The 25,702-nt window shown below is 46.1% G+C and overlaps 1 protein-coding gene across 9 annotated transcripts in view; it reads right to left on the reverse strand.

Annotated features, from left to right (window-relative positions):
- The window catches only part of SRCIN1 (SRC kinase signaling inhibitor 1), a 335,991-nt gene that overhangs the window by 127,798 nt on the left and 182,491 nt on the right, over positions 1-25,702 (reverse strand). For all 9 annotated transcript variants that reach the window (XM_080979259.1, XM_080979261.1, XM_080979258.1 and 6 more), the window contains one exon: positions 25,174-25,457. In XM_080979259.1, the coding sequence (XP_080835385.1) occupies positions 25,174-25,434 (261 nt within the window). In that variant the 5' untranslated portion in view covers positions 25,435-25,457. The remainder of the gene's footprint in view (positions 1-25,173; positions 25,458-25,702) is intronic.

Below are 25,702 nucleotides of genomic sequence, written 5' to 3' on the forward strand. Positions count from 1 at the left end.
GCGACGCTCACTTGTGGCCACATAACTACTAAAAAAATGAAGTGGGGGAAGGGAATCCAAGAATGGATTGTATGGTTTATTATTATCCAGTGATTTGGAAGGTTTTGTTGTTACTTATTACTTATATAGCACTAACAGGGCAGATGGGGCTTATCAACCTGGGAAGGGGAAGGAAAACTCTGATCCTAAACCTCTGCTGCCTTGGGAGATATCTTCAGGAGAAGAAAAGGCTAAGGAGTAAACCCTACACAAATCTGGAGTGGGGTCCCTAAGGTGCTTGGGTGGTGCCTTGTATGCCTCCTTCTAGCAACTACTGGAGCCAAGCTGGTGCCAACTGTATTGCTCTGCTTTCTTTCGCACCACATTGGTAAGGCCGAGGGGTGGGGCTTGTCATCTGGGCAACCTAAAACCTCCATGCACACTGCCCAGGCTTGCACACCAGGGAGGTCACTTCAGTGTTGCTAACACAGCAGTTTGACTACACCCCTGGAGGTGCACTCCATTGTCTCTTGAGACAGACAGATGCCAACAACTCTCAGTGTTTTAATGAGCAACATAACAAACAAAACAAACGAAAGGACACAGCCTTGCCCCAAGAAGCTAAATTTGGGGAGTGAGCAGTGGAAGACAGAGTAGCAAGGGATGGATCAGAATAAATGAGCAATGTGCATGAGGGCTTCCTTACCGTTGAGGATGAATATTAAAAGGTTAGGTGGGCCAGGGGGAGGCAAGATCTAGTGGTAACATCCTGGGTGATTTACAGTAAATCAGCCCAGTTTTCTGATGATCAGTTGTTTAACAACAGACTTCCTAAATTAGGCTGCTGAAATGAACAAAGCTTAGAAGGAAAACTAGGAGTGGATTTTTGTCCAATAAGATTGTCGGCTTCTGGCACTGGAAGGATATTCTTTGGCTAAGCTGGTCCATGCTTCAAGGTTCCCCATTTCTTAATTGTAAACCTTCAGGAGTAAGCATGATGCCGAGAGGAGGAAAATGAAATCAGGTAAGCAGCATTAAGTCATGGTTTGCTTGCTGCAGATTTAAAAGTTGAAACCACAGTTTGCGTTCTAATCTGCAGCTAGTGCAAACCACAGATTATCATGAGAAGTGTAATGAGCCACTGCGTTCAGTCATTTACCTTATGCACATTTTTAGAGTCCAGGGATAGCACCCACACACAACCTGAACCATCCTAAGGCAAGGTTCACTAATAACTAACCAACATCCACAGGGCCCAGGCTTTAGGAGATCAACCTCACAAACAAGATCGCCAGACACAATACTGAAGTGCAGCACCACAAGCCAACTTCAAACTGTTCTACTAACAAAGCAGCTGCAGCTTTGGTTTGCATGTGGTCAAAACGCCTACTCTGTTTGGAGAAGGGCCAGACCCCAGTGACAGAACATCTGTTTTGCCTGCAGAAGATCCCAGATTCAACCCCTGGGATCTCCAGATGAGGCTGGCAAAAATTCCCTTCTGAAACCCTGGAGAGCCATTGCCAGTCAGTGTAGAGTCTGAGCATTGATCTATCTAGCTCAGCATTTTGGTGCATGGAGCTCAGTACTTTCTACACACTGTTGGCATTGCCAAGCTACATGGGGGTCAATGGTCTGGCAATTTAAAACAGCTCAGTGCCAGGAGACTGAGACTCTTTTCACGAGCTATTTTTCCAGTTGTTGGGGGTGGGGATTCTGCAACAAATTATTAAATTGAGTACCAATTGAATCTTAAAATTAAGCAAGGACTCTTAAGCTCAGGCCCCATGTTGGGCAAAGGTCTCCTTCATTGCAAGGGGTTGGACCAGATAATCCTTGTGGTCCCTCCCAACTCTATGATTCTATGATTCTAACCTTAAAGACAGCAGCTGGAGATGAAAACATCTGCTGACAGACTGCACCATAAAATTATCCAAATGCAGAGGGTGGGGTGGGGAGGGAGTGTTCACAGATCTCCTAAAGACCAGCAAAACAGGAGCCAAATGCATTTCCTTGCACAAGACATTCCAAAGAAACAGGGCCACCACAGACAAGTCTCTGACTTTGGTACTCAGTAACCCAGCTTTCCCCAACCTGGTGCCCACCAGATATTTTGCATTACACCTCCATATGCACCATAGCACCATATGCACACAGTGCTGGCTGTAAGGGGTTCTTCAGTACTGTGGAGCACCACTTTTGCATGCATGGGGAGCTGACCCAGAAGAAAAGATCACACAGAGGTTAGTTTCTACAGGGATTGCCCTTGGTGAATGAGGTGATAGATTAAAAAATGCCTTGCACATTAAAAAAACCACATCTCTGTGAATGTATAGTGATCACAACTGCTGTGAATAATTGGGATATAATATAATATAATGAAAATAATATTTGTGTATGTTCTTTTTGCTAGGGGGGTATCTTAGGGAGCAAGGAGGGCTGGCTGAGAGATCCCTGGGCTCCCACTTAAAAGGAAACTGGGATGTATTGCTTAAAGTTTGATTAGAGTTGGTTCTCCCATTTATGTTTTTATTCTTCTTAAATCATATTTATTCTTGGCAGCTGTAAAATATGCAGTTGGCAAAAGCTCATTGGCCTTTTCGAGTATTCCACACACACACCCCCAGCAGCTGCAAATCCCTCCAACTTTTTATGCATTTTCATGTGATTTTTACAGAAGGTTTTTTTTAATTAAAAAATGTTGGTTGGATGTTGTTTTTTGCTGCAGTGCCGAAATAAACACAATTGCCCCATTCAACGCTTCTTACCCCCTTCTGCCACTCACAACCTCCAGGGGTGTTGGGACAGGGAGCAATTTGGGCCTTCATGCTGTCACATCTTCTCTTTAGAGGTTAAGGTCAGGCGAGGCTTTGCAATCTCCCATTTCCCATCGTTTATAATTGTATATATGTGGTTGTGCGTGTGTGTGTTTTACGGTGCATACCAGACTGGCACATGCCACCCAGGTCTCAGCTGACACGAGAACATTTTCAAAGCAATTTAGCTGCTCAGAAGGCAACAAGGACAGCGGAGGGGAACAGGAGGCCAACCATTAGAAAAAAAATTACTGTATTTTTCTCCCCTTTTCAGCTGCTGTTTCAAACTCATCGAGGAACAGTTTTGATTGCACCAAGGACATTTGAAGGATGGCTAGTCCTTTTGCACTGTCAGAGGACTGTTCTTCTCTTTTTGAGGAAACTAGGAAAAGTTTGTAGTGTTGGTTGCTTTTTAATCTTCTTTGGGTGTTTACAGGCAAATTGCCCTGTTGGCTTTGCCTGAGGTTGGCTTCCCTTTGTCTTCATCGATTCCAAAAGACGGTTGGACAAATTCCAGGAGAATAAGACTGCTACTGGCTACTAGTCCCGATAGTGATGTTCTACCTTGGAAGCAATATGCCGTGGAGCACCAGTGGTTGGGAACCACAGGACGGGTGTCATGGACTGGTTTGCTGCAGAGGAATGTTGGAAGGAAGCAGCTGGGAGCTTTCCTTTGTGTTTACCACCTGGTAGATTCTGACTTACTGTACTGAGCAGCACTGCTGGGTGGAAGGCAGCAACTTAGAGAACAGATATACGGAAATTCATGCCTGGAGAATTCTGACTTTTGCTTAAACAACCTCTCTCCACCTGCAAGTTTCTAGCTGGGATGGTGGCAGAGGGAAACTTAGGAACACCAGCTTGCTCTATGCCAGGGATAGGGAAAACTGAGGCCCTACAGATGACTCCCAACTCCCATCAACTCCAGCCAGCACGTTCAGTGGCCAGGGATGATGGGAGTTGTAGTCCAGCAGGTTCCCACTCCATGCAGAACTCCTGATTCTTCCGCCTGATGAAGAATTCGATGAAACGCAAAAGGCTGCTGCCTACACTTTCGATCTAAATTTGTTCAGCAAAAGATATCCTTTTATAAGGGGTGGTGATCTTCTACTACCACTTGGGCCTTTCACTGAGACCTGGGAGAGCAATGATAGATGAACAACTAGACCTCCAAAGGGTGAGCAAAAACCAATTGGATTCCTTCGTCAATGTCAGCTTCCCATTTCCATTCAACTGGAGTACCAAAAAAAAGAGACTGTGCCACGAGTGCTAAACAAGACGATACGCGTTTGCCATTTGTCAACCCTTCTTCATGCATTCCAAGGCCTCCCCGTACAACCTGTCAGGACACAGGATTTTGGTACCATCCTATCTCCCCAACCCACAGGCAGAGACAGGAGGTGCTTTATTTTTTTAACTGCCGAACATTCCCATTTCAAATTATCTCCCTCCCATCTGGATCTTAAATTAGCTGAGCCTTTCCTTTCCTTTTCTCATTGTTGTTGATCTGCCTGATGGATGTCTGTGCTATTATACATATGCCTTCCCCTTGCTTTCACCCTCCCCATCAGTTACATAGACGCACGATTAAAATTAACTCCGCAATCGCTTTCTGATTGCGCCGCATATTATAACAACAGCGGCATTGAGCAAAGCTATGACATTTGCAAAGCGTTTCTATTCATGTCAGGGGGCCTTTTTTTGCACACACACACCCCAGAGACCACCTCTGAAACAAGAAGCCAAATTTCCCAGCAGCCTCCTCCTCCAAATAATGAGGCATTAAACATATTTTAAAATCTTACACAAGCCTCAAACATTGGGAAAAGGTTTCGACTGCCTTTCTGACTCATTCTCCAATGTCATTTAAAGGTTGTTGTTCATTCAGCTTCCACTCTATATGTATACGATGGCTAACATTTTAGGGCAGGAGTAGTCAATGTGGTGCCCTTCTAATTTTTTTTGTATTACAACTCCCATCAGCCCCAGCCAGCATGGCAATGGTTGGGGACTATGGGAGTTGGAGCCCAACAAAAACTGAATGGCGTCACATTGGCTATTCCTGTTTTAAAGCCATGACTGTGATGCACCAAGCCAAATGTGGTCCACATGCCCACTGTGTATTATGGTCCACTAAGGCAGGTACAGGCAAACTTGGCCCTCCAGATGTTTTGGGACTACAACTCCCATCATCCCTAGCTAATAGGACCAGTGGTCAGGGATGATGGGAGTTGTAGTCCCAAAACATCTGGAGGGCCGAGTTTGCCTATGCCTGCACTAAGGGCTTGAGAATCTTGGCTATTTTTGCTTTCCCCAGCAGCTAGCAAAAACAGGAAGTCTTCCTAGAGTCCTTGATGGGGTAACCATACGAAGACTGTTGGGCTGCAGCCAGCTTTGATGGGTCAAAAGTTGTGCTGGCCCATTTTAGGGCATTCAGTGGTATTCTTAATTAAAACTGTGTACTGGTCTTTATCCGAAGATCCCAGGGTGGTTCACAACAGAAAAAAAAAATACAAAATGAGAATCCAAAATACAGTGGTACCTCGGGTTACATACGCTTCAGGTTACATATGCTTCAGGTTACAGACTCCGCTGACCCAGAAATAGCGCTTCAGGTTAAAAACTTTGCTTCAAGATGAGAACAGAAATCGTGCTCTGGCGGCGCGGCAGCAGCGGGAGGCCCCATTAGCTAAAGTGGTGCTTCAGGTTAAGAACAGTTTCAGGTTAAGTACGGACCTCCGGAACGAATTAAGTACTTAACCAGAGGTACCACTGTACATTAATAAAATGCAGGTTTGATCCCCGTATGGGGTAGCTGCATATTCCTTCATTGCAGGGGGTTGGACAAGATGATCTTCAGGGATCCTTCCAACTCTACAAGCCTGTGATTCTATGAAAAGCAAAAGCAAACCAATAGCCCCTCCTCCCACAAACACATTTAAAAAGCCATAGGATGTTAATCAGCTGAATGCCTGGTTGAAGAGAGACATTTTCGCCTAGCACCTAAAAGTATGTAATGAAGGCGCCAGGCAAGTCTCCCTGGGAAGAGCATTCCACAAATGGGGGCCACCACAGAAAGGGCCTGTTCTCATGTTGCCACCCTCTGGACCTTTTGTGGAGAAGGCACACAAAGAAGGGCCTCAGATGATGATCGTGCGGTCTGGGTCAGTTCGTATGGGGAGAGGCAGTCCTTGAGGCACTGGCTGAATAATTGGTAAGAGACAAGTAATTAGGACTAGAAGTTTTATTCAGCTAATTGGCTCACTCAAGTCCACTAAACCAGCATCCCCCAAGCTCCAGATGTTGCTGGACTTCCATCATCCTTGGCCATGCTGGTTGGGGTTGATGGGAATTGGAGTCTGGCAACCTGTCTAGGATAATACCAGGTTGGGAAAGACTAAACGAAAACTTGAAACTTTGGGCTGAGAGATAAGAGGAAGTTTCAAGGGCATGTCTTTGCTCAAGCTATTGTCCTTCTTTGCCAGAACCAATCCCAACAGTCCCCACCCGAAAAATGAATCTTGTTTCCCACCCACTTCTAATAATCAGTAGGTGAGCAGCATCCCCCCCCCCCCGCAAGCAGTATGTAATCACACTTCAGTTAGATTAGTTTCTTTATGTAAAGAACAGGCCAATCAGCAGCTAAGAGAGAGAATAATAACAGAATCGTAGAGCTAGAAGAGACCCCAAGGGTCATCCAGTTCAAGCTGCTGCAATGCAGGAATGTCAGCTAAAGCATCCATGACAGATGGCCATCCAACCTCCAAGGAAGGAGAGTCCACCACTTTCAGAGGAGAGTGAAAGGTGACATAATAGCTATCTTCAAATATCTGAAGGGCTGCCACATGGAAGATGGAGCAAGCTTGCTTTCTCCTGCTCCGGGGACTAGGAACCAAACCAAATAATAGGAAGAACATTTCGACAGTAAGGGCTGTTTGACAGTGGAACGGACTCCCTTGGAAGCTGGAGGTTTTTAAACAGAGGTTGGGTGGCCATCTGCCAGGGATGCTTTAGTTGTGATTCTTGCATTGCAGGGGGTTGGACTAGATGACCCTTGGGGTCCCTTCCAACCCCACATTTCTATGATTCCCCACCCTTCAGACCTGTGGTCTGATCCTGCAGGGCTCTTCTTACAACTTGCTGTTTGAGGGAATAGCCTCCATCTTGTACAATCCTTGGCACATTCCTGTTTGCAGTCCTGCCAAACAACATCTGCGGGGTCTTTTCGGCTGTGGCTGTGCTGTTGTGGAACCCGCTTCCAAGTCTCAACACCATTTGCCTTCTGGAGACAAGTAGTCAAAATACTCTATTTAGACATGTCTTCCACATGACAAATTGGAAAATTATTTATCAACTGTATTGGATTTAAAACAAGGATGGCTTTCAATTGCACTGATGTGTTCTATGCACATTTTAAAAAGTAAGTATATTGGAAGCAACCTTGATATTAACTCAAAGGAAGATGGGATAAATATCTATGAGAGGATGGATAGACCTTTGTCTCTAAGTGTGACAACAACAGATAACAACAAAACCAGTTTACCACTGTGCCTAACACAGCCAACCATAGTTCCCTGAGACACTCATCCCTTTGTCATATGCCCACATTTCATGGTCAGGTACGCTCTAAGCGTGCATATATATATATACCTGGTCTATGCTGGTCTATGACTGTAATAAACTGATTGATTGATATATACCTGTTTTGTAAAGCAGCTCAAAGATGTTGGAAAAAGGGAACCTTTTGTAGAGGTTTGCCATTTGGAAATTTACTTTAAAGGAACTGACAGCTTGGTCAGCTGACACACTCTTGTCACAAAGATTTGTGTTACACTTTAATGTTCTGATTCTTAAAAATAGCTGTACCTGTTGTTTCTGAAGGCAGGAAAGACTAGGTCCCTCTCCTCACTCATGATCAAGCACCTCCTACTCTAACTTGGATTGTGTCCCAGATGACTAAATCAGGGTAATCTTGGGACATGTTTCTGAGGCAGAGGAAGAGAAGTGGCAACTGCTCTGCTTGGATTTCACGGCCTTTTCCCTCAGTGGTCACCTCTGCTCCTGCAAACCAAACTCTGCCCTACAAGGACCTTCCCACCTGTTGCAGCAAGGTGTCACCACATGGAGTTGTACTCAACTAAGTTCTACTCAAGAGTAGACAGTCAAAATTAATGAACCTAAATTAAACTCAGTAGGACTAGCATTGGATAGAATCCTTGGTCAGGACACTCAAGATGGAGAACAAGGTAGAGATTAGACAAGGAGGTAAACAAAAGAAGGAACCCCTTTAGTCATGAGGAATGTGGAGCATCTAATTCTTCAGGGGGACTATGCAATATATTACTGCATCACTCCTACTAAAAATGGACACATATCTATTGCAGCAGCAGCAGTCGTGCTTCTGGAGGTTTTTCAAGAGTGCAGCTCCAAGAGCTGAAAAGCTCTGCAAATTTTAGTTTAGCCAGAGGTTGTGATGTACGAGCAAAAATGAACAGGCCTAGTGTACCATGGGCGGCTTCTGAGTATCTGTAAAGCTAGCCTCTGCAAACAGCCCCATACGCCATGGTGAAGATGGTGATTGGCAGACTGGGTACACAAATTGCTAAGGTAGCATTGCTGGAGGTCAGATGGGACCTCCTGCCATACCTTCATATTGGTCATGTTGGTTACAGATGGCGTCCAACAATATCTTGAGGACCACAGGCTCCCCACTCATGGTGAAAGCATTTCTGCACCTGAAATAAGAACTCAAAAAGGCACCCTTCCTTCCATTTGTCTTAAACGACCCAGAGAGAGGGACAGGGGGCTCTGTGGCTCAGCCAGTGTGGTGTAGTGTGGTGTAGTGGTTAAGAGCAGTAGACTCGTAATCTGGTGAACCGGGTTCACGTCTCCACTCCTCCACATGCAGCTGCTGGGTGACCTTGGGATAGTCACACTTCTCTGAAGTCTCTCAGCCCCACTCACCTCACAGAGTGTTTGTTGTGGGGGAGGAAGGGAAAGGAGAATGCTAGCCGCTTTGAGACTCCTTCGGGTAGTGATAAAGCAGGATATCAAATCCAAACTCTTCTTCTTCTTCAACACTCAGCCAAACACAGATAAGGGCAAACAAGCAAAAGTGCATGTTCCTGGAGTGAAGATCACAGCTGTTGTGCTCCTGCCCTGGTCCTGCTGCCCAGAGCTAAGCCATAGTTTGGCTTTGTGTTATATCTGATCCTGGGTTTATGTTTTGTTCTTGGTTTGGTGCTCATGGTTTGTCTGGAGGAGATGGTTACAATCTCCACTTTGGGAACCTGCCCATTAGCCTAAGCCAGTTTGGCTTTGTGTTACATGCAAACCAAGCCCATGTCCGCTACACACAGTGACTGCTTCATGTCAATTCAGGCCAGCCGAGATAACATGCATCTGCCAGACAGTTTTTCTGGAATACCAGCTACATTAAAAATGACTCTTACATACCACAACATCCATATTTTATAAATTGCTCCACCCAACAACATCACTGCAAAAGCCTGATTCTTCTCAGTTAATATTTGGGAGCCTCAGACCCGGCAGTAGAGCCAATATGGGTTCTCTTCCTGCTCAGCCATTGCCTGGCTGGGAGCGCAAGGCTGGAAGGGAATGTGAGTTGTTGAACTGAATTCATGTCATCCTGAGCTTTTCACTATCATGATGGAAGTACAGAAGGAGATACAGAGTAAGGCAAGGGTCAGCAACCTTTTTCAACCGTGGGCCGGTCCACTGTCCCTCAGACCTTGTGGGGGGCTGGACTATATATGGGGGGGGGAATGAACGAATTCCTATGCCCCACAAATAACCCAGAGATGCATTTTAAATAAAAGTACACATTCTCCTCATGTAAAAACACAATGATTTCCAGACCATCCGCGGGCCAGATTAAGAAGGCGACTGGGCCGGATCCGGCCCCCATGCACTATTCTCTCCTTTTCTGAGTCCCTCTCTCCTCAACACTCCTTCCTCTCCACCTAGCCACTATTTGCCCATGTGTTTTTTCTAATACATGTTTGACCCATAACACCAGGCAGGCCCCACAAACAACCCAGAGATACATTTTAAATATAGTGGTACCTCGGGTTAAGTACTTAATTCGTTCTGGTGGTCCATCCTTAACCTGAAACTGTTCTTAACCTGAAGCACCACTTTAGCTAATGGGGCCTCCTGCTGCTGCCATGCCGCCGGAGCCTGATTTCTGTTCTCATCCTGAAGCAAAGTTCTTAACCTGAAGCACTATTTCTGGGTTAGCAGAGTCTGTAACCTGAAGCATATGTAACCTGAGGTACCACTGTAAAAGGACACATTCTCGTCATGTAAAAACACAGAGATTCCTGGACCATCCGCAGGCCGGATTGAGAAGGTGATTGGGCCGCATCCGGCCCCTGGGTCTTAGGTTGCCTGCCCCTGGAGTAAGGGCTTCTGAGCCACTGAAGCAACCTGCGAAGGAGTCCAGATTGCTAACAAATGCTCTTTCCTACCTGTGCCTTAAGAAATAATGTAAGATGTATGTAAAAAGAGGAGCCTTTACTTCCGAATCAAAGACGTCCTCCTTGGGACAGTTGAGGTGTACAAATCAGAAACCACAAATCCATGGAAAAGCTGATTTGTAAAACAGGAATCGAAAGACCCTGACTGCCACAGTGGGTGATGTGATACAAATTCAGAATTGCACACTGCAAGTTTTGTGAAATCTGATGAACTGCTAACCAGGAATTAATTAATCACAGTCACTTGAAGCCGGCTAGTGCCTTCAAAGGGAGAGAGCTCAGGTTTCAAGTGCTAATCAAAGGGAAACCAATTCATGAACTGGATTTGAGAATTTGAAAGGCATTACTTTTTCTTCTCTTTTTTTGGCTCTAAGATGAGTCCCTGAGTTTCTTGCCTCCAGCTCCCCTGCCTGTTCAGTTCAGATAATAAATTCCCTGTGCATGTAACAGATATGTAGCCAGGAGGTCTAGACATCTGCACGGCAACGATCATGCCATGCCATGTGGAATCCCAGAGGAAACGCAGTAGATTTGCTTAAAAATATTAAGCATTATCAGCATTTCATACTTTTTTTAAAGAAGGATTTGGATTCTGAAAATGGATGGGTGGCAAAAAGAATAGAGAACCTGAAATAAGATTTGGCCAGCCCAAACTACAATTCCTATCATATCTGACCACTGGCCATATTGGCTGGGGGTGATGGGAATTGGAGTCCCACGACATCTAGAAGGCTGGAGGTTCCTTACTCTTAGTGTATGGTCTCCTGCTCCTTCCATGGTTCTCTGGACAAGGATGGAAGGATGGGGAAAATAAATAAATCTAGATTTTGACAGCTACAAAACCCTACTTCTGCTTCCAAAGTAAATGAGGCAAATCTGCTACACATCTGCATAAACAAGCTCCATTTGCAGGCTTGTACCATTTGCACAACTGTGCAGTTTTAAAGAATCTCAATAATCACATCTCAATAAAGAAAATAAAGCAAAAAAAAAAAAAAAGGATAATAACATCCTACGTAAAGCCAGGGATGATGCAGGATTTAAACAAAATAATCCTCCTTTCACAACACCTTCACAGGTGCTGGTTTCTCATCTATCTGTACAAAATTTGCACACTCAATTATTTGTTTTGAAAGAGCTCTTCAACTTTCAGACAATATTCCCAGCCGATCAAAATAAAAAAACCATGTCAGTCTGTAGGTGCTGTCATTATATTCTTCTTCGCCGGTTGCTGTTATTTTTCACACACCCACACCAACAGTTTCCCTGTACCAATACCAGGAACATCTAAAACAATTCACTGAAAAAAAATGAAAACAAACCCAGTAAGAGAAAATGCGGGCTGCTTTTGTCTTCTAGAGGCAGCAGCAAAGTGAGCAGGGAAGGAGGGCCAGTCCAGTGGGAAGTTCTACTGGACAAGCCCCACTGAAATGAAGAGGAGCTGTGCAGGAGCCCTGCTTGGTTTCAACAGGACTTGCTCTGGAGAGCTTCCTGCTGGACCAGGTCCAAACGGTTTGTTAAAATGCCGCACAAGTGCCAGTGACTCATCCAGAGAGCCGTCTCTCGTGAATGTGGCCTAGCACAACCCTGGCCACCGTCTATTGAGGAGGAAGCAGTCATTAAAAATTAACGGAGCCTGCAGAGCAAGAATGAGAGCAAAGCTGATTCGGCAGTCGCTCCGTGGGGCCTCTGGGCTGGCCTGGTCCTTACCCAGCACTTTGGCTTTTAGCTGTAATTCTGGCATGCCCAAGACAGGACAATGGGTCAGTGGCAGAGACAGGACTTGAAACAAAATCCAGGTCCAGTTGACAGTCAACTATAGAAGACCCACAGAGGCAGGGTCTGGTATCTTGCCAAGAATCTACCTGAATGCTCTCAAACAGATTCTGCTTTCAACACTAAGGGCAAGAAACATGCAGTCTGTTGTTGTTGTTGTTTTAATTACAGTGGTACCTCTGGTTACGAACTTAATTCGTACCGGAGGTCTGTTCTTAACCTGAAACTGTTCTTAACCTGAGGTACCACTTTAGCTAATGGGGCCTCCCGCTGCCGCGGCGGCGCAATTTCTGTTCTCATCCTGGGGCAAAGTTCTTAACCCGAGGTACTACTTCCGGGTTAGCGGAGTCTTTAACCTGAAGTGTTTGTAACCTGAGGTGTTTATTACCTGAGGTACCACTGTTTGTTTGTTTGTTTGTTATACCCCACCCATCTGGTTGGGTTTCCCCAGCCACTCTGGGCGGCTCCCAATAGAATATTAAAAACACGATAAAAGATCAAACATTAAAAACTTCCCTAAACAGGGCTGCCTTCAGATGTCTTCTAAAAGTCAGATAGTTGCTTATTTCCTTGACATCTGGTGGGAGGGCGTTCCACAGGGCAGGTGCCACTACCGAGAAGGCCCTCTGCTTGTGACACACACACACACACACACACACACACACAATGACCCTGTGCACTCTGCTCACCAACCTTACCTACCCAACAGCCCCTTTGCCAACCCCCCTCCCCCCCACCTGTCCAACTCCTCCTCTTTACACCTCACCCACTCCCTCTCCTATCCCTTCCCAGTTCACCCCCAGCTTCCTTTTATAGCTCGCTACAACCCCATTCCCCTTTTTAAGCAAACACGATTAGGACTGGGTTGCAAGACTCTGCAAATGCTCAGAAGCACTTTGTTCAGCATGTACCACAGGGATCACTGCCATCTCCCAGGTTAAGTCAGAATCTGCAAGGAGAGCAGAGAAACAGTAACCCATTGGCATTCTTTTCCCAGTATGCCCACCTGTGAGATAATGGTCTGGGCAAGGTACATATCCTGCCCCAAATGGGCCACAGAGGACGGGTCTTGCTTCTCCTTTCCCTCATTACTTCTTGCCAATGCAATCTTAGTGCATCTTCTCTTCATTCCCGCTGGGGCTCCCGTGCCTGTCCCATGATGCCTCTTAGCAGCAGCCATCTCAGATGCTCAAAGCACTGTCACTCTCACCAAATGGAAGTCACTTTCCCAGCCTCTTTAGGGTCTTCAGAGCAGTCAAAACAGAAGAACCATAGTTAAGCGCCTCTTCCCAATCCACTAAACAGTTCGCCTAAGCTGCCTGCCCCCCGTAGCCGCCTACTGGTGGCCATACAAACTGCAGCATGACAACAGCTTTACATTTACAATTTTTGGTTGCTGCTTTAAAAACAGAAATCCACATTTCATGGAACCTCAGATCTATTCCAAATACCACGCTCTATTAGTGTGTATGTATTCAAATGAATTTCACTACATCTACAACAAGGCTCTTAAAGTAGATAAATAAATACTGTTATAAGTTTTAGGGCCAGAATCTGTGGGTGCAAATCAACTCAAAATCCTGGAATTGTAAAAATTTGAATTAATCAAAGTTTGATTAAACTGTGCCAAACACAGAAATCCCTGGATTTAGTTTATGCTAATGAGCCAGGCCAGCTCAGCAGAGGTAACCAAGGCTGATGATGGCCAGTCATTAACCTATTAACAATGCCATTAACAGAGACTCCAGGCTGGACAGAAAATGGGGAAAGCCCCTCACTGAGGTGAGAGATAGTTAGCATAGACAAAAGGCCAGAGTTTCAGGAGGGAGGGGCAGAAAATCAGTGGGCAATGAGGTAAGTGAACGGGGGAGGGGGAGAGTGTCACTTCTGCAAGCTGGAGGGGGCCAGAGCATGAGGCGGGCAGTCTGTTTTATGTTGCAGAGAGGGTCAGATAATCTTAAAATCTGAGGCTACAGCAATGTAAGGAACAGGACCCTCTTGGGATGTGAATATTCAGCACCTCCTCCCTCTAGGTTCAGGCTGTATATATGTGTAAATAAACCATATATCATGAAGACACTACACTCTCTGCTGTTCCTCATTTCCAACAGGAAACACAAACCATGGGGAAGCTCCTAGAACCCCTGGAATCTCACACTGCTGTGGAGAAAGGGGTGGTGTGTATCATTACTATCAATCCCACAAATATTCCAGACATTGTCTTCACCAAGACAGCACTCAGCTTCTCTCTCAGAGAATAATGATCCCCCCTCCTTTGCAGAGGGTCTGGGAAATTTTCAGGGTGGAAAGAAAACAAAACGAATTAGAGGGGGTAAAAAGGGCATCTTACCTTACAGTCCACGCAAGATATAAAAAGGAAGGCTGCTGAATATGGAGAGGCTGTGTGAAGGACTCCGTATCTGAAGATGATTGCATGTCAACCTTATAAATGGAGAAGAAAGAGGCCTGCAGGGGCTCTCTGCGAAATGTGCTCTCTCTTTCCACTCAAGTCATTTTTATAGATCTGAGTCACCTTTATGCCTTCGAGAGAAGCCTTGTTAGTGTTCATACAGGATTTCTTTCATGCAAGCCTTGGGAATTAGGCCTCAAATCTACCAGTAAGTGCTCAAAAGCTATATCCTGTAGAGATGGTAGATGAAGTGGAGAGGGTATACTGGTCCCCCCCCCCCCGCCATTATTCCTATCTCCTCTCTTAAGAGCATGCCACTCTGCTTCTGACATTATATATTCCTTACACCTAAACAACAAGACGAAAAGCATGTCTGTGTAGAAGAAAAGAATAAAAACTGCTTGTATATTCTCTCATCTGACAATCAAATACAAAACATTCCTCTGCAATATAATGCAGACATAACATTAAAATGTGGTTGGCATTAATCATGGTTCACTTTCTTAACTCTAGTTGCAACCCTGTACTTTCTATGAAACCAGTTGGCAAACTAAGCTGTACACCCAGAGCAAGTGTACAGGGAGACAACAGCAAGACCTGTATATCATCTTGCAAACAGAGACAGAGAGTTGCCTTAATCATGGTATTCTTGGTGCAGACACTGACCTTTGACATTTGGACAATCAGATATGAACAAGTTTGCGCCTACACACACAGCCCCTTCCCTCCTTGCAACAACTATGCCCAGAAGTTTTCAATCAACCTTACATGTCCTGTTACATATGACCTGGGAAACTGTGGTTACTGGGTTTGGAACAAGTCAGGATCTTAAACCAACTTCAGATTGGTTTGCTCTGAACCCGATAACCGGTGTTACCTGTTTCAGAAAACATGAGAAGCTATGGTTAACTGGAGGCTTTCAGGTTTATTGCAGTGTGCTGAGAAGGAGCTGTGTATGTCTCAGTTATTAAGATGAGATATGACCATCTGAACTGGGCCATTCATGCTTATCAATGGCTACTGGTAATTCAAACCACTTCAAGCCATGGTTTCACATCCTGGTTTCTTCCCCATCTTTAACCATAAACTATTCAGATACCACAGGACCTACACATTTTTCAGTTCTTTATATATAAATCTCATCAATTTACATGGTGCTTTGCAGAAGGACACAAACATCTTCTCTGCGAAGGTTGCAATCTGAAATTTGACAGGGCAGACACATCAGAAGGAGAGGAGGAAAAGGAGGGGCAGGGGTATGCATGCTCCAGTTCAGTTGGACATACTTAGGCTTAGATCTTGAAAGGACTGAACACTAAGGGGTTCAGACATAGCTAATAGTTTGAAAGAGGCCCTGGCTAAGCAGTCCTCAGTGCCTTCTGCTATTGTGAGGCCCCTCAACAGACACCCATCTTACACTATTTACTAGTGAGGAGGGCAGACTGCACCACCAAGCAGAGCTCCTGAGCCAGGCAAAAATATGTGTGCCAGCTGACACTGCCACGTTAGCAATGCAAGTCCCACATCCTAATATGCGTCCTGGGGTAGGGCCAACATTATTAACATGAGGACACCAGAGTGTTCACACATGCAATGCTGGCCTGGAGCTCTGCTGTGCGCTGGCACCACCCACCTGAGCCACATCAGCTGCGATGGTGGTGCATTCAGCTCAGTGGCAGCTGGACCTGTCGATGCACAAGATTTGGCTTCCCCTCCCATTCTAGGTGCATTTTGAGGGAAGGGTCATGGCTCAGTGGTAGAGTACATGCTTTGCATGCAGATGTTCCCAGGTTCCATCCGCAATATCACCACGTAGGGCTGGGGGAGAACCATGCATGAAACTCCAGGGGGCCACTTCCAGTCAGTGTAGACAATACTAACTCTGTATAAGGCAACTTCTTATGCTTCTGCACTGGCACCATGTCTGAAAAGGTTTTGCGGACAAAGATGGATACTGAAGAAGGATTTGAAGGAAGAGAGAGCACATCACACAGAAGTTCCAGACATCAAGAGGAAGCAAAAACAATGGCCAGAGTCTGTTAAGAGAGGTACGATTGGAGCTGTCAGGCTTTGAGCTTCCTCTCCCTCTGTGCCATTAGCAGCAGGACTGGCATGCAGAAACAGAGCGGCAGAAGCTTTTCATGGCATGGAGATTAAAGGCACTGCCAGACAATCGTTTTCGGGTGCAATTCAATCACACACCGGCAAATCCAGGTTGCACAATTACATTTGAGTGGGAGGTCTTGCACAACAAACTTGCTTTCCTAAAAGACCAGCTTTTTGCAGGAAGGAAAGTGATGGGGAAATGCACCTTAAAATGCAAGGCAACACTTGCTTTGATGCAACATTGTCTAACCCCCCTGAAAACAAACCACAATGAAGCCAGCGTCATCTAAAGACCCTCCAAACAAATCAGGAGGAATGATCAATAAAATGACTGGTAAAGTTTCAATCAGCTAATGAGTTTCTGCATCTCCTGTAAGAAAGCTGAGAACTCTTTGAGGTACACAAATTCAGGCAGTATCATATTTAAATGTCTGGCCTAACCTATCCCAAAGGCTCAAGTCAGAGCAGGAAACAAAGCAGCAAGGCAAAGCAAACAAACTGAAAAGCAACTCTCTCCACCACCCAGCACCCCAAAAAAAGAACTGCAAGCACAATAAAACTAGGAGCAGCCACACTGGTGAAACAACTGTGTTACTGCAGCATTTAGGGCTTTACAAGTTATAACCACCAGCTTGATTTTTGCCTGGCATAATATGCATCTCATACATACTGTTGACATGTTTGCAAATGGGATGTGCTAAATTGGGATCATTCATTTGCATTAATTCAGACAGGTGTGTTCCCCCCACTCTCCCCCCTCCCTTCAACAGGAAATGCAAGTACAATAAGGCAAGGACAGGTTTTCCACTGTCTCTGTTTCTCCCTCTCACACCCCACCTCAGGCTGTATCCAACTAAGTTATACTCAGAGTAGACCCATTAAAGTTAATGGATCATATCCATTAATTTCAATGGATCTACTATGATGAGGACCAAAGTTGGACAAGAGGACTCTCATACTCCTACTTGACTTGTTGACAACACATGTGCACACACACACACACACACACACACCATTCTGCAATAAGGAAAGAATAGCAAGATGCACTGGGAAGTGTCCGGTAACAACTGCTTGACACAGTGTCATCTGACATGGTGTCATCTAACCTCTGCACAAATAAACCAGGAAGGATGGGCAATAAACAGGTCATTTGGAAGGGTCTTTGCTTAGAAGTGATAGGTGCACATGCAGCAAGGATATAATAATAATAATAATAATAATAATAATAATAATAATAATATATTATTTATACCCCGCCCAGCTGGGGCGCCTTCCAACAAAGGTTAAAAATACATTAAAACATCAGTCATTAAAACCTTCCCTAAACAAGGCTGCCTTCAGTTATCTTCTAAACTTCATGGCGGGCGCCACTTCTGACAAGGCCCTCTGCCTGGTTCCCTGTAACTTCGCTTCTCACAGGAAGGGAACTGCCAGAAGGCCCTCGGGGCTGGACCTCAGTGTCTGGATTGAATGATGGGGGTGGAGACGCTCCTTCAGGAGGAGAAGGAGAAGGCCAGTGGATTCCAGGGCAGGCTGCCCATTCTGGGTGTGGGACTTGACAGGTACCCAACAACCTTGACCCATGCCCTGGCAATGAATTCTGGCAATAGGTCTATCTCCTGTAAGAACATAAGAGCCCTGCTGGATCAGGCCACATGCCCATCTAGTCCAGAACTGTGTTTTCATAGTGGCCAACCAGATGCCCATGGGAAGCCCACAAGCAGGACATGAGTGCAACAAGCTCTTTCCCCACTAGTGTTCCCCAGCAAAATAGCCATCGTATCTAGCAGTCATTCATAGCCTGGTCCCCCCCCAAATCTATCTCTCTTGTAAAGGCATTCAAATTGCTGGCCACCGTCACACCTTGTACTAGCAAGTTTTGTAGTTTATCTCTGTGCTGCATGAAGATGTACTTCTTGACTCTTCCAACAATCAGCTTCATTGGATGTCCATTAGTCCTAGGGTTATGGGGGGAAAGCATGCACCCCAATGCCACTATTATTCAAGGCTGCTGGTCCTAGCCCCCACATTGAGATATGTGGGTGGGGAGCCTCAAGTCACAGGTTAAATTCGGCCCTCTGAGCCTTTATACTTGGCCCTTAGGAACCTCCCAGGCCTTGCCCCCTCCTAAGCAGCCGTATTCCTCATCAGCCCTGCTCTGTGGCCAGCCTAACACTTTAGTCTGGATGGAATGCGTCCTTGAATGGTGTCCTTGAACTTGCTTGCCAGGATGCAGAGGCGAATGTGGGTGAAAGAACCTCTGCTACGATATAAGTAAGAGTTACACCCATTGCTCCGGCCACTTTTTCCCCTTGTCCAGAGAATGAAAGAAAGTTCCCCATTCCTAATGTAGGAAGAAAAGTAGCATGGGATACAAAGACCCCTGATCTAGAGAGTGTTGTGCATATGGCTTTGCCACCTATAAGTGCCTGTAGACATGCAATGGTGCAAATGAGAGACCCCAAGCAATTGCAGGTGCACTAAGAGGTTTCCGGACATTTCTCCTTTGCAGGTGGCTTTTGCATAACCCAGCTGAGTGCACTGAAGCAGGATTGCTTTGAATTGTGCAGAAAAGCAAAGGCTTGTGTTAAGGCCACCCTAGGCCAAGCCCATAGGCGGCTGAACTTGAATGCAAGCTGAGAGGATACGTTCTCCTGTTATATCGGAAAAGGGGCACTGCTACACTCCAGCCCAGACTAGAGCTGAGAAAAGGAGGAGCCTGAAGCAGAGATACTGCTCTAGTGCCCAAGGAAAAGCTAACAGCCAGGGCCCAATGCAGAGTGCCAATTATGCAGGATGGTGTTGCACACTTGTATTCTCTTCTGTGCACAAAGAAGGCTCTGAGGTTTGAGCAAACACAATTCCAAGAAACTTGTGTCACTAGGACACGCCAATCCTAGTAAAAGGCTCAAAGCAGGAATTGGCAAATGTGTGAATTTTGGTTTCTCTTTGTTCCTCGTTTTTCCAGTTTCAAGTTCAGTTCTCCTCATTTCCACATCAGTTTGTGTCTAAAATAAAATAAAATAAAATAAAATAAAACCCTCATGAAGATTTAGTAGCATTTTCATATGCATTCCACCAACGTACAGATTTTTTCAAAGCAATTTCCCCGTTTTTGTATGCTACTTTCACCAGCACATACATTTTTATGCATGGTTTATGCTAGCAAATGCATTTCTGTATGCGTTACGCGGCTGAAGAGCTGCATTGCAAGATTTGGAGAAATTGTGCCTCAGTTTGTGTGTTGTTTCAAAATGTGTAAATTAGGGAGGTTTGCCTTTAAATATGGAATGAAACAGATTTCTCTCCCCAACCCCCCAACCCCAATCCCTAGCCCAGAATACCTTGCTCATAAGGGCACAAAAGGGCAATAAGAACCGGGAGGCGGAAACCCCTTTCCGGCATAGCACACGCTCAAGGGCACTCTCATCTTTGATACTGCTTCACCTTTTCCAGCACGGCTGAACTCTGGAGTCAAGAGCAAGTTCTTCTGCAAGTTCTTATGACCTTTCGCTGAAAATAAACTCAGAGCCTTGCTTTCCTCTGTCCAGTTAAGCACGTATCCTGTCACACTGGGGGATAATGTAGCACATACTGTCAGCCTCCAATGCAAAACTGGGGCAGAGGGAGAGCTTGAAAGGCATTTCACCCCCTTGCCAGAATGATTACGTTCCCCATGCATTTGAGAGGAAGCAAATTGCTTCTGTCTGCTAGCAGCATGGATTCGGCCAACCTATCTTTTAATTTAGATACAAGTTTCTAACCTCCAAGGCATGAGGAGAAAAAACTTAGGCAGATCTCTGATTCTAAGAGAAGGTTTGCACAGGTCAGAAAATAAAACGGACTGCTTTTAAGAGCAGACCGCAGATCTGGAACCTTGTTAGCCTGACACATACATGGCACAGTTAAGGGTTAACATTCCTAACCTAGTCTGCAACTTTCACTGATCTAGCCTTGAGCATCCTCCCCCCCCCCCCCACGCCCTGCCAAAGCCCCATAGGACTGACTAATCTCTGGGCATCTATCCTTGCTTTCCTTCTGGAACCACGGAAGCCGTTCTTCTTGACCTGCAGCTCCATCTGCTGTTTTAACACTGCCTCTTTCGCCGCCACCAATGCTCAGGGAGAAATTGTGTGTGTGTGTCTCTGTCTCTCGCTCCCAGGCTCCTGAACCAATTGCTATGATGGAACCAGGCTACCAAAACTAAAACAAGTGAGGGGAGGAAAAGAATCCTTACTATCTAGCAAACCATTTCAAAATAAATAGAGACACTGTTAATTCTATAGCAGCTATAAAGACCCCAGGGGGCAGAAGTGCACCCTAGGTGGTCTTAGGGTTTCATGTACATCCCCTGGCATGATTTTATGGGGAGCCAAAGGGGAAATGGGGGGGGGCAGCAGAAAGAGAGAAAGGGGATGAGGGGGGCAAGGGATGTGTTGTAAGCTGCCCAGAGTGGACAGGGTATAAATTATTATTATTATTATTATTATTATTATTATTATTATTATCACCACAGGGGTTTCCCTGCCCGCATTTGACTCTAGCCCCATTCACTTTTGGCACCAGCCATGCCCACCATCAATATGCGGCCCTTCTCTGCCCCTGCAGAGACACAAAGCTGCCTGAAATGAGCTGAACTGATATGGTCAATCCATGTTTTCATCATATTGAACTGGGATTCAACCACTTAAGATTTCGAGATGGGGCTTTCTGGAATTGGGTTCTGGGTTCAAGTGAAATCTTGATGCCGGTTCATTTATTACTTCTCTAACCACGATTCTGCCCGCCCCCAATCCATATAAATGAACCTGGGCTACAAATTGGTCTCATCGACACATCCCTTTAAACATCCCTATGCTTAACTATGGTTTAAAAGTGGGCTGAAAATCGTGGGCATGTCATGGTCCTTCCACACTCCTGCTGTGCCATGCTGCCAGGAGTGAAGCCACGGTTTGTGACTGTAGTTTCTTTCAATGTGGCAAACTCTGTCAGCTGAAATCCTCTATTCTACTGGACTATTAAAGGTGCAGGAGTCCCCTTTCCCTTTTTTACCGGGTCACTCTAATCTCCGCCCACTCACTCCCTTGGGAAATAAATGCTAACCTGACCTTTGAAACTAGTAGCAGCTGAGAGATTTGGCCTTAATATATCAGGCAAGAAATAGCTGTGCAACTACATTAAGACTATCCAGGTCATAGGACTGAACCTTAGATCTGAAAAGAGGTTCCTAAGTTGAGCCCCGGATCAAATAAAAGCCCGAATGTGGAAATATCAGTGCTACTGGGGAAAGGAGACAAAAGCCCAGCGAGCTTGAGAATCTGGCTTTCGGCAAGGCTGCTCTGTGCTGAGTTTCAAGTCATTAGGCAACAGGAGGGAGTCGAAAGTGATCTGCAGGTGATCACAGGCACATTACTCACAGCGCTGAGCCTGCATGCAGAACAGGTGCCTCTAAAGAAGAGCCATTCTCTCGCACACCTGGCACAAAACGAGACGTGTATTTTTCAGCTCTCACACGACTAATTCCTAACAGTTTGTGTTACAAGCACTTAAGCATCTGTTCCAGAAACGGAAGGCACTACAGGACTCGAATCTCTTGTTGCAGGACAAGAATATGTGAGCTTTGGTCATCACAGGGAAAATGGCTCACAAATTACACATTTCTAAGCGTAAAGAATGCATTTCTAAGGCTGTTTGGCGGGATTTCATTTCTCACACGTCAAATTCAGCTATACAAAACTATCTTCCACCCACCAAATTGCAAAATTTGGCTGAACTACGCAAGTTCTTGCATGATTTCAGCCGATACTGGTGCGGCTTCTGTGCCTGCCGCGGAGTGTCTACAGGACTACTGCCTTGGGGGCTTCAGTCACCTCAGTCTGCCTAATGACAGAGCTAGCTCTGTGGCTGGGAATGATGGGAATTGGAGCCCCAACAACATATGAACAGTAAAGGTAACGGTAAATGACCCCTGGACGGTTAAGTCCAGTCAAAGGCAACTATAGGGTTGTGGCACTCATCTCGCTTTCAGGCCGAGGGAGCCAGCATTTGTCCACAGACAGCTTTCTGGGTCATGTGGCCAGCATGACTAAACCTCTTCTGGTGCAATGGGACACTGTGACAGAAACCAGAGCACAGGGAAACGCTGTTTACCTTCCCACCACATCAGTACCTATTTATCTACTTGCACTGGCATGCTTTCAAACTGCTAGGTTGGCAGGAGCTGGGACAGAGAAACGGGAGCTCACCCCGTCGTGGGGATTCAAACTGCCGACCTTCTGATCAGCAAGCCCAAGAGGCTCAGTGGTTTAGACCACAGCACCACCCGCATCCCATACGAACAGTAGGAGGAGCGCGAGCCAATGACAGGCAGAGTGGCTGGGGCAACCCAGCCAGATGGGCAGGATATAAATAATAAATAAAGTAGGATGGTGGTGGTGGTGGTTATGATGAAAGGCCACAGGTTAGTCTCCCCAGGTTTTGAATATAGGTATACTTTTTAGAGTACTAAATCTGGATGTTTAGTCACTGTACATCTGTTGTTTGATACCATGTACTAAGCCTTAGGGTCATATCTGCAGCTCTTGCTGCAAAGACTGGCACTGCCTGGAATAGTGGTTTTCAACCAGTGTACCGAGGCACCTTGGAGTGCCGCGGGCAACTGGCCTCTGTCCCTCTTTCCTTCCCTCCCTCCTTCTGATGCCGTCTTGAGTCTCTGCCTCCCAAAGGCTTGCACAGCTGTTCATTGCAGCAGCCCTGGCTACAAGCTGAATGGTGAATGGTGCCTCTGGGGCTGGCCAGGGAGTGCTTCCCAGGCCTCTGTGGGGCAGTGTGAGGAGGCACCTCTCTTTGGGGCAGGGAAGCAGCTCAGAGACCAGGGGTGGCGGCAGTGGCTGCCCAAAGGACTCCCAAGGAGAGGGGAGAGGAGAAGAGGCTGAGAGAACCCTCCACAAGGGAAGGTGTTCAAAAAAGGGTAAGAGGCTGCAAGCTCTGGAGGCAAGGGGTGACATAACTGGGCTCCTGAGCCCCACAGGGGTGCTGCAGAAAGGATGTAGTTGGTCAAGGGAACCGTGGACTCAAAAAGGCTGAATACCTTTGGCCTAGAACGTTATATTTGCAGTGTTCACTGACACCTATACATGCTCAGCACCGGAGGGAGTGCCACACTGCTATGCTTGGCACAGCCACACTGTGCAGGCACTGAATGGCCAGCTCCAGAGGTTGGCAAGGTTGGCAAGATGAGGTCAGAGGTTTTCAACCTCTGCACCCTTGGATAATTTAACAATTGGCCAAGGGTGCTGCAGGAGGGCCCTCCCCTCTCTCCCCCTCTTCACGTCAGCCATCCTTCCTTCATATTTGCAAATCTCTCGATCTATTTCTCTATCTCTCTCCCCAGCCCGAGTCCTGCTGCTCCTCCTGCTTTCTGTCTTCCAATCATATTCCAGATTTGATTCTCTCCCTCCTCCCCCTCCACTCTCAACAGGGCAGGGCGGCGTGGAACGGGGGAATCCCCACTTATGCACTTCCTGTAATGGAACCCCAGTATAAGTGGCTTCCACAGGGGAGCCACAGAAAGAATGTGTTTGGTCAAGGGCACTGTGGACTCAAAAAGATAAGAAAACCCCTGCCTTAGGTTGTCATGAGACTCATTGCAGAGGACTGCAGAAGTTGAATAAAACCAATAAAGGGTATTTGCTTTCCTTTACCCTTAACTAGCCACCAATTTGCTGGTGGCAATGATCCAAAAAGCTGCAATCTAAAGCCTGAGTTTCATGGAGGTTGGGTAGCTAGTATCTTCGTAATAATGGCATTGTGTAAGAAAACATACAAACCAGCTTATATAATCTTGCAGAATAAGAATTACCAAAATTAAAAGGCTGTCTTACAAAAATGAAAGGGTCTTGTGCAGCATCCCAGAACACAAGATCTATATTACCAATTTAAATGTGTTTGAAATCGAACCAGTTTCTACTATGGCTTCCACAAAAGGACCTGGGAAATGGGCGTTTCATGATGATGCTTGACAATTCCTTATCGGGTATCTCCAGTGCCTTATTGTGATCTGTAATCCCTCAAGACGGCTTAGTATACAATTTTGATCAGACCTGAAATGTGTACTTAAACTTATAATACAGCTAGACATGTCTCCTTGAGAAGCAGGACCAAGGTCTTGGCTATTCCATAAAGATCTCCAAAGTCCCGCTTCACACCACTTGTTGCCAGAACGGTGTCACCTGAATAAGTCCCATGGCTTTAAGGCAAAGACTGGGAAGTTGTGGTCTTCCCAATGTTGCTGGACTACAGTTCCCTTCATCCCTGACCATCAGCCATGCTGGCTGGGGCTGATGGGAGTTGTAATCAAACAACCTCTGGAAGGCCCTAGGTTCCCCATGCCAGATTGAAGGAATCAGGAGGAGAATGCTACACATACCAGATTAACTTCCTCATTTGCTCCTGATCTAAGTGGGTAAGGAGGACTGAAAGAGTCCTAATTGGGAAAGTTGCATCTTGCCTATGTTAAGCCATGAACCCAGAGAAAGAAAACATTGTGAGTGTTGAGAGAGGAACTTGATTGAAGAAAGGCAGCTCTTACCTGGTCCCGGATCCTCTCCTGCTGTCCTCGGATGGCCAAAGCATGCTGGGGGTATTTGCTCTTCAGGTGGTCCATGAAGGCATCTCGCTTCCGTTCCATCTCAGACTTCTGGAGCCCTGTCAGTGCCTCAAGGCTCTGGGCAGCGATGACCGTGTGCCGGCGCTCCGAGGTATGCACCAGGCCTACGTTGGAGAATCGGCGTGTGCCATTGCCCAGGGTCCGGTATTCCCGTGGATATTCTGCATCGTCTGCTGAGATCATGTGGGCGCTGGTCCTCTCGGGATCTACACGGATTGGGAGAGAAGGGAAGGAAGAAACAAGAGAGGGAGTCAGGGTACCTTTCTACTTACCTCACAGTGCAGAAAGGGGACCAGGGATGTCGGCTCTATAGGTAGGACTGGGAGAGCTTTCTCAAAAAGGGGTGGGCAGGGTAGGGAGAAAGAAGGCAATCAGAGGCTATGTTAGAATGAAGCGCTGATCAGTCTTCAGCACTGCATGACCCTCCTTTTGGGATAGGGAAAGAACAGTC

Source organism: Podarcis pityusensis, assembly GCF_964106645.2.
Source record: "Podarcis pityusensis genome assembly, chromosome: 13".
Classification (NCBI taxonomy): domain Eukaryota; kingdom Metazoa; phylum Chordata; class Lepidosauria; order Squamata; family Lacertidae; genus Podarcis; species Podarcis pityusensis.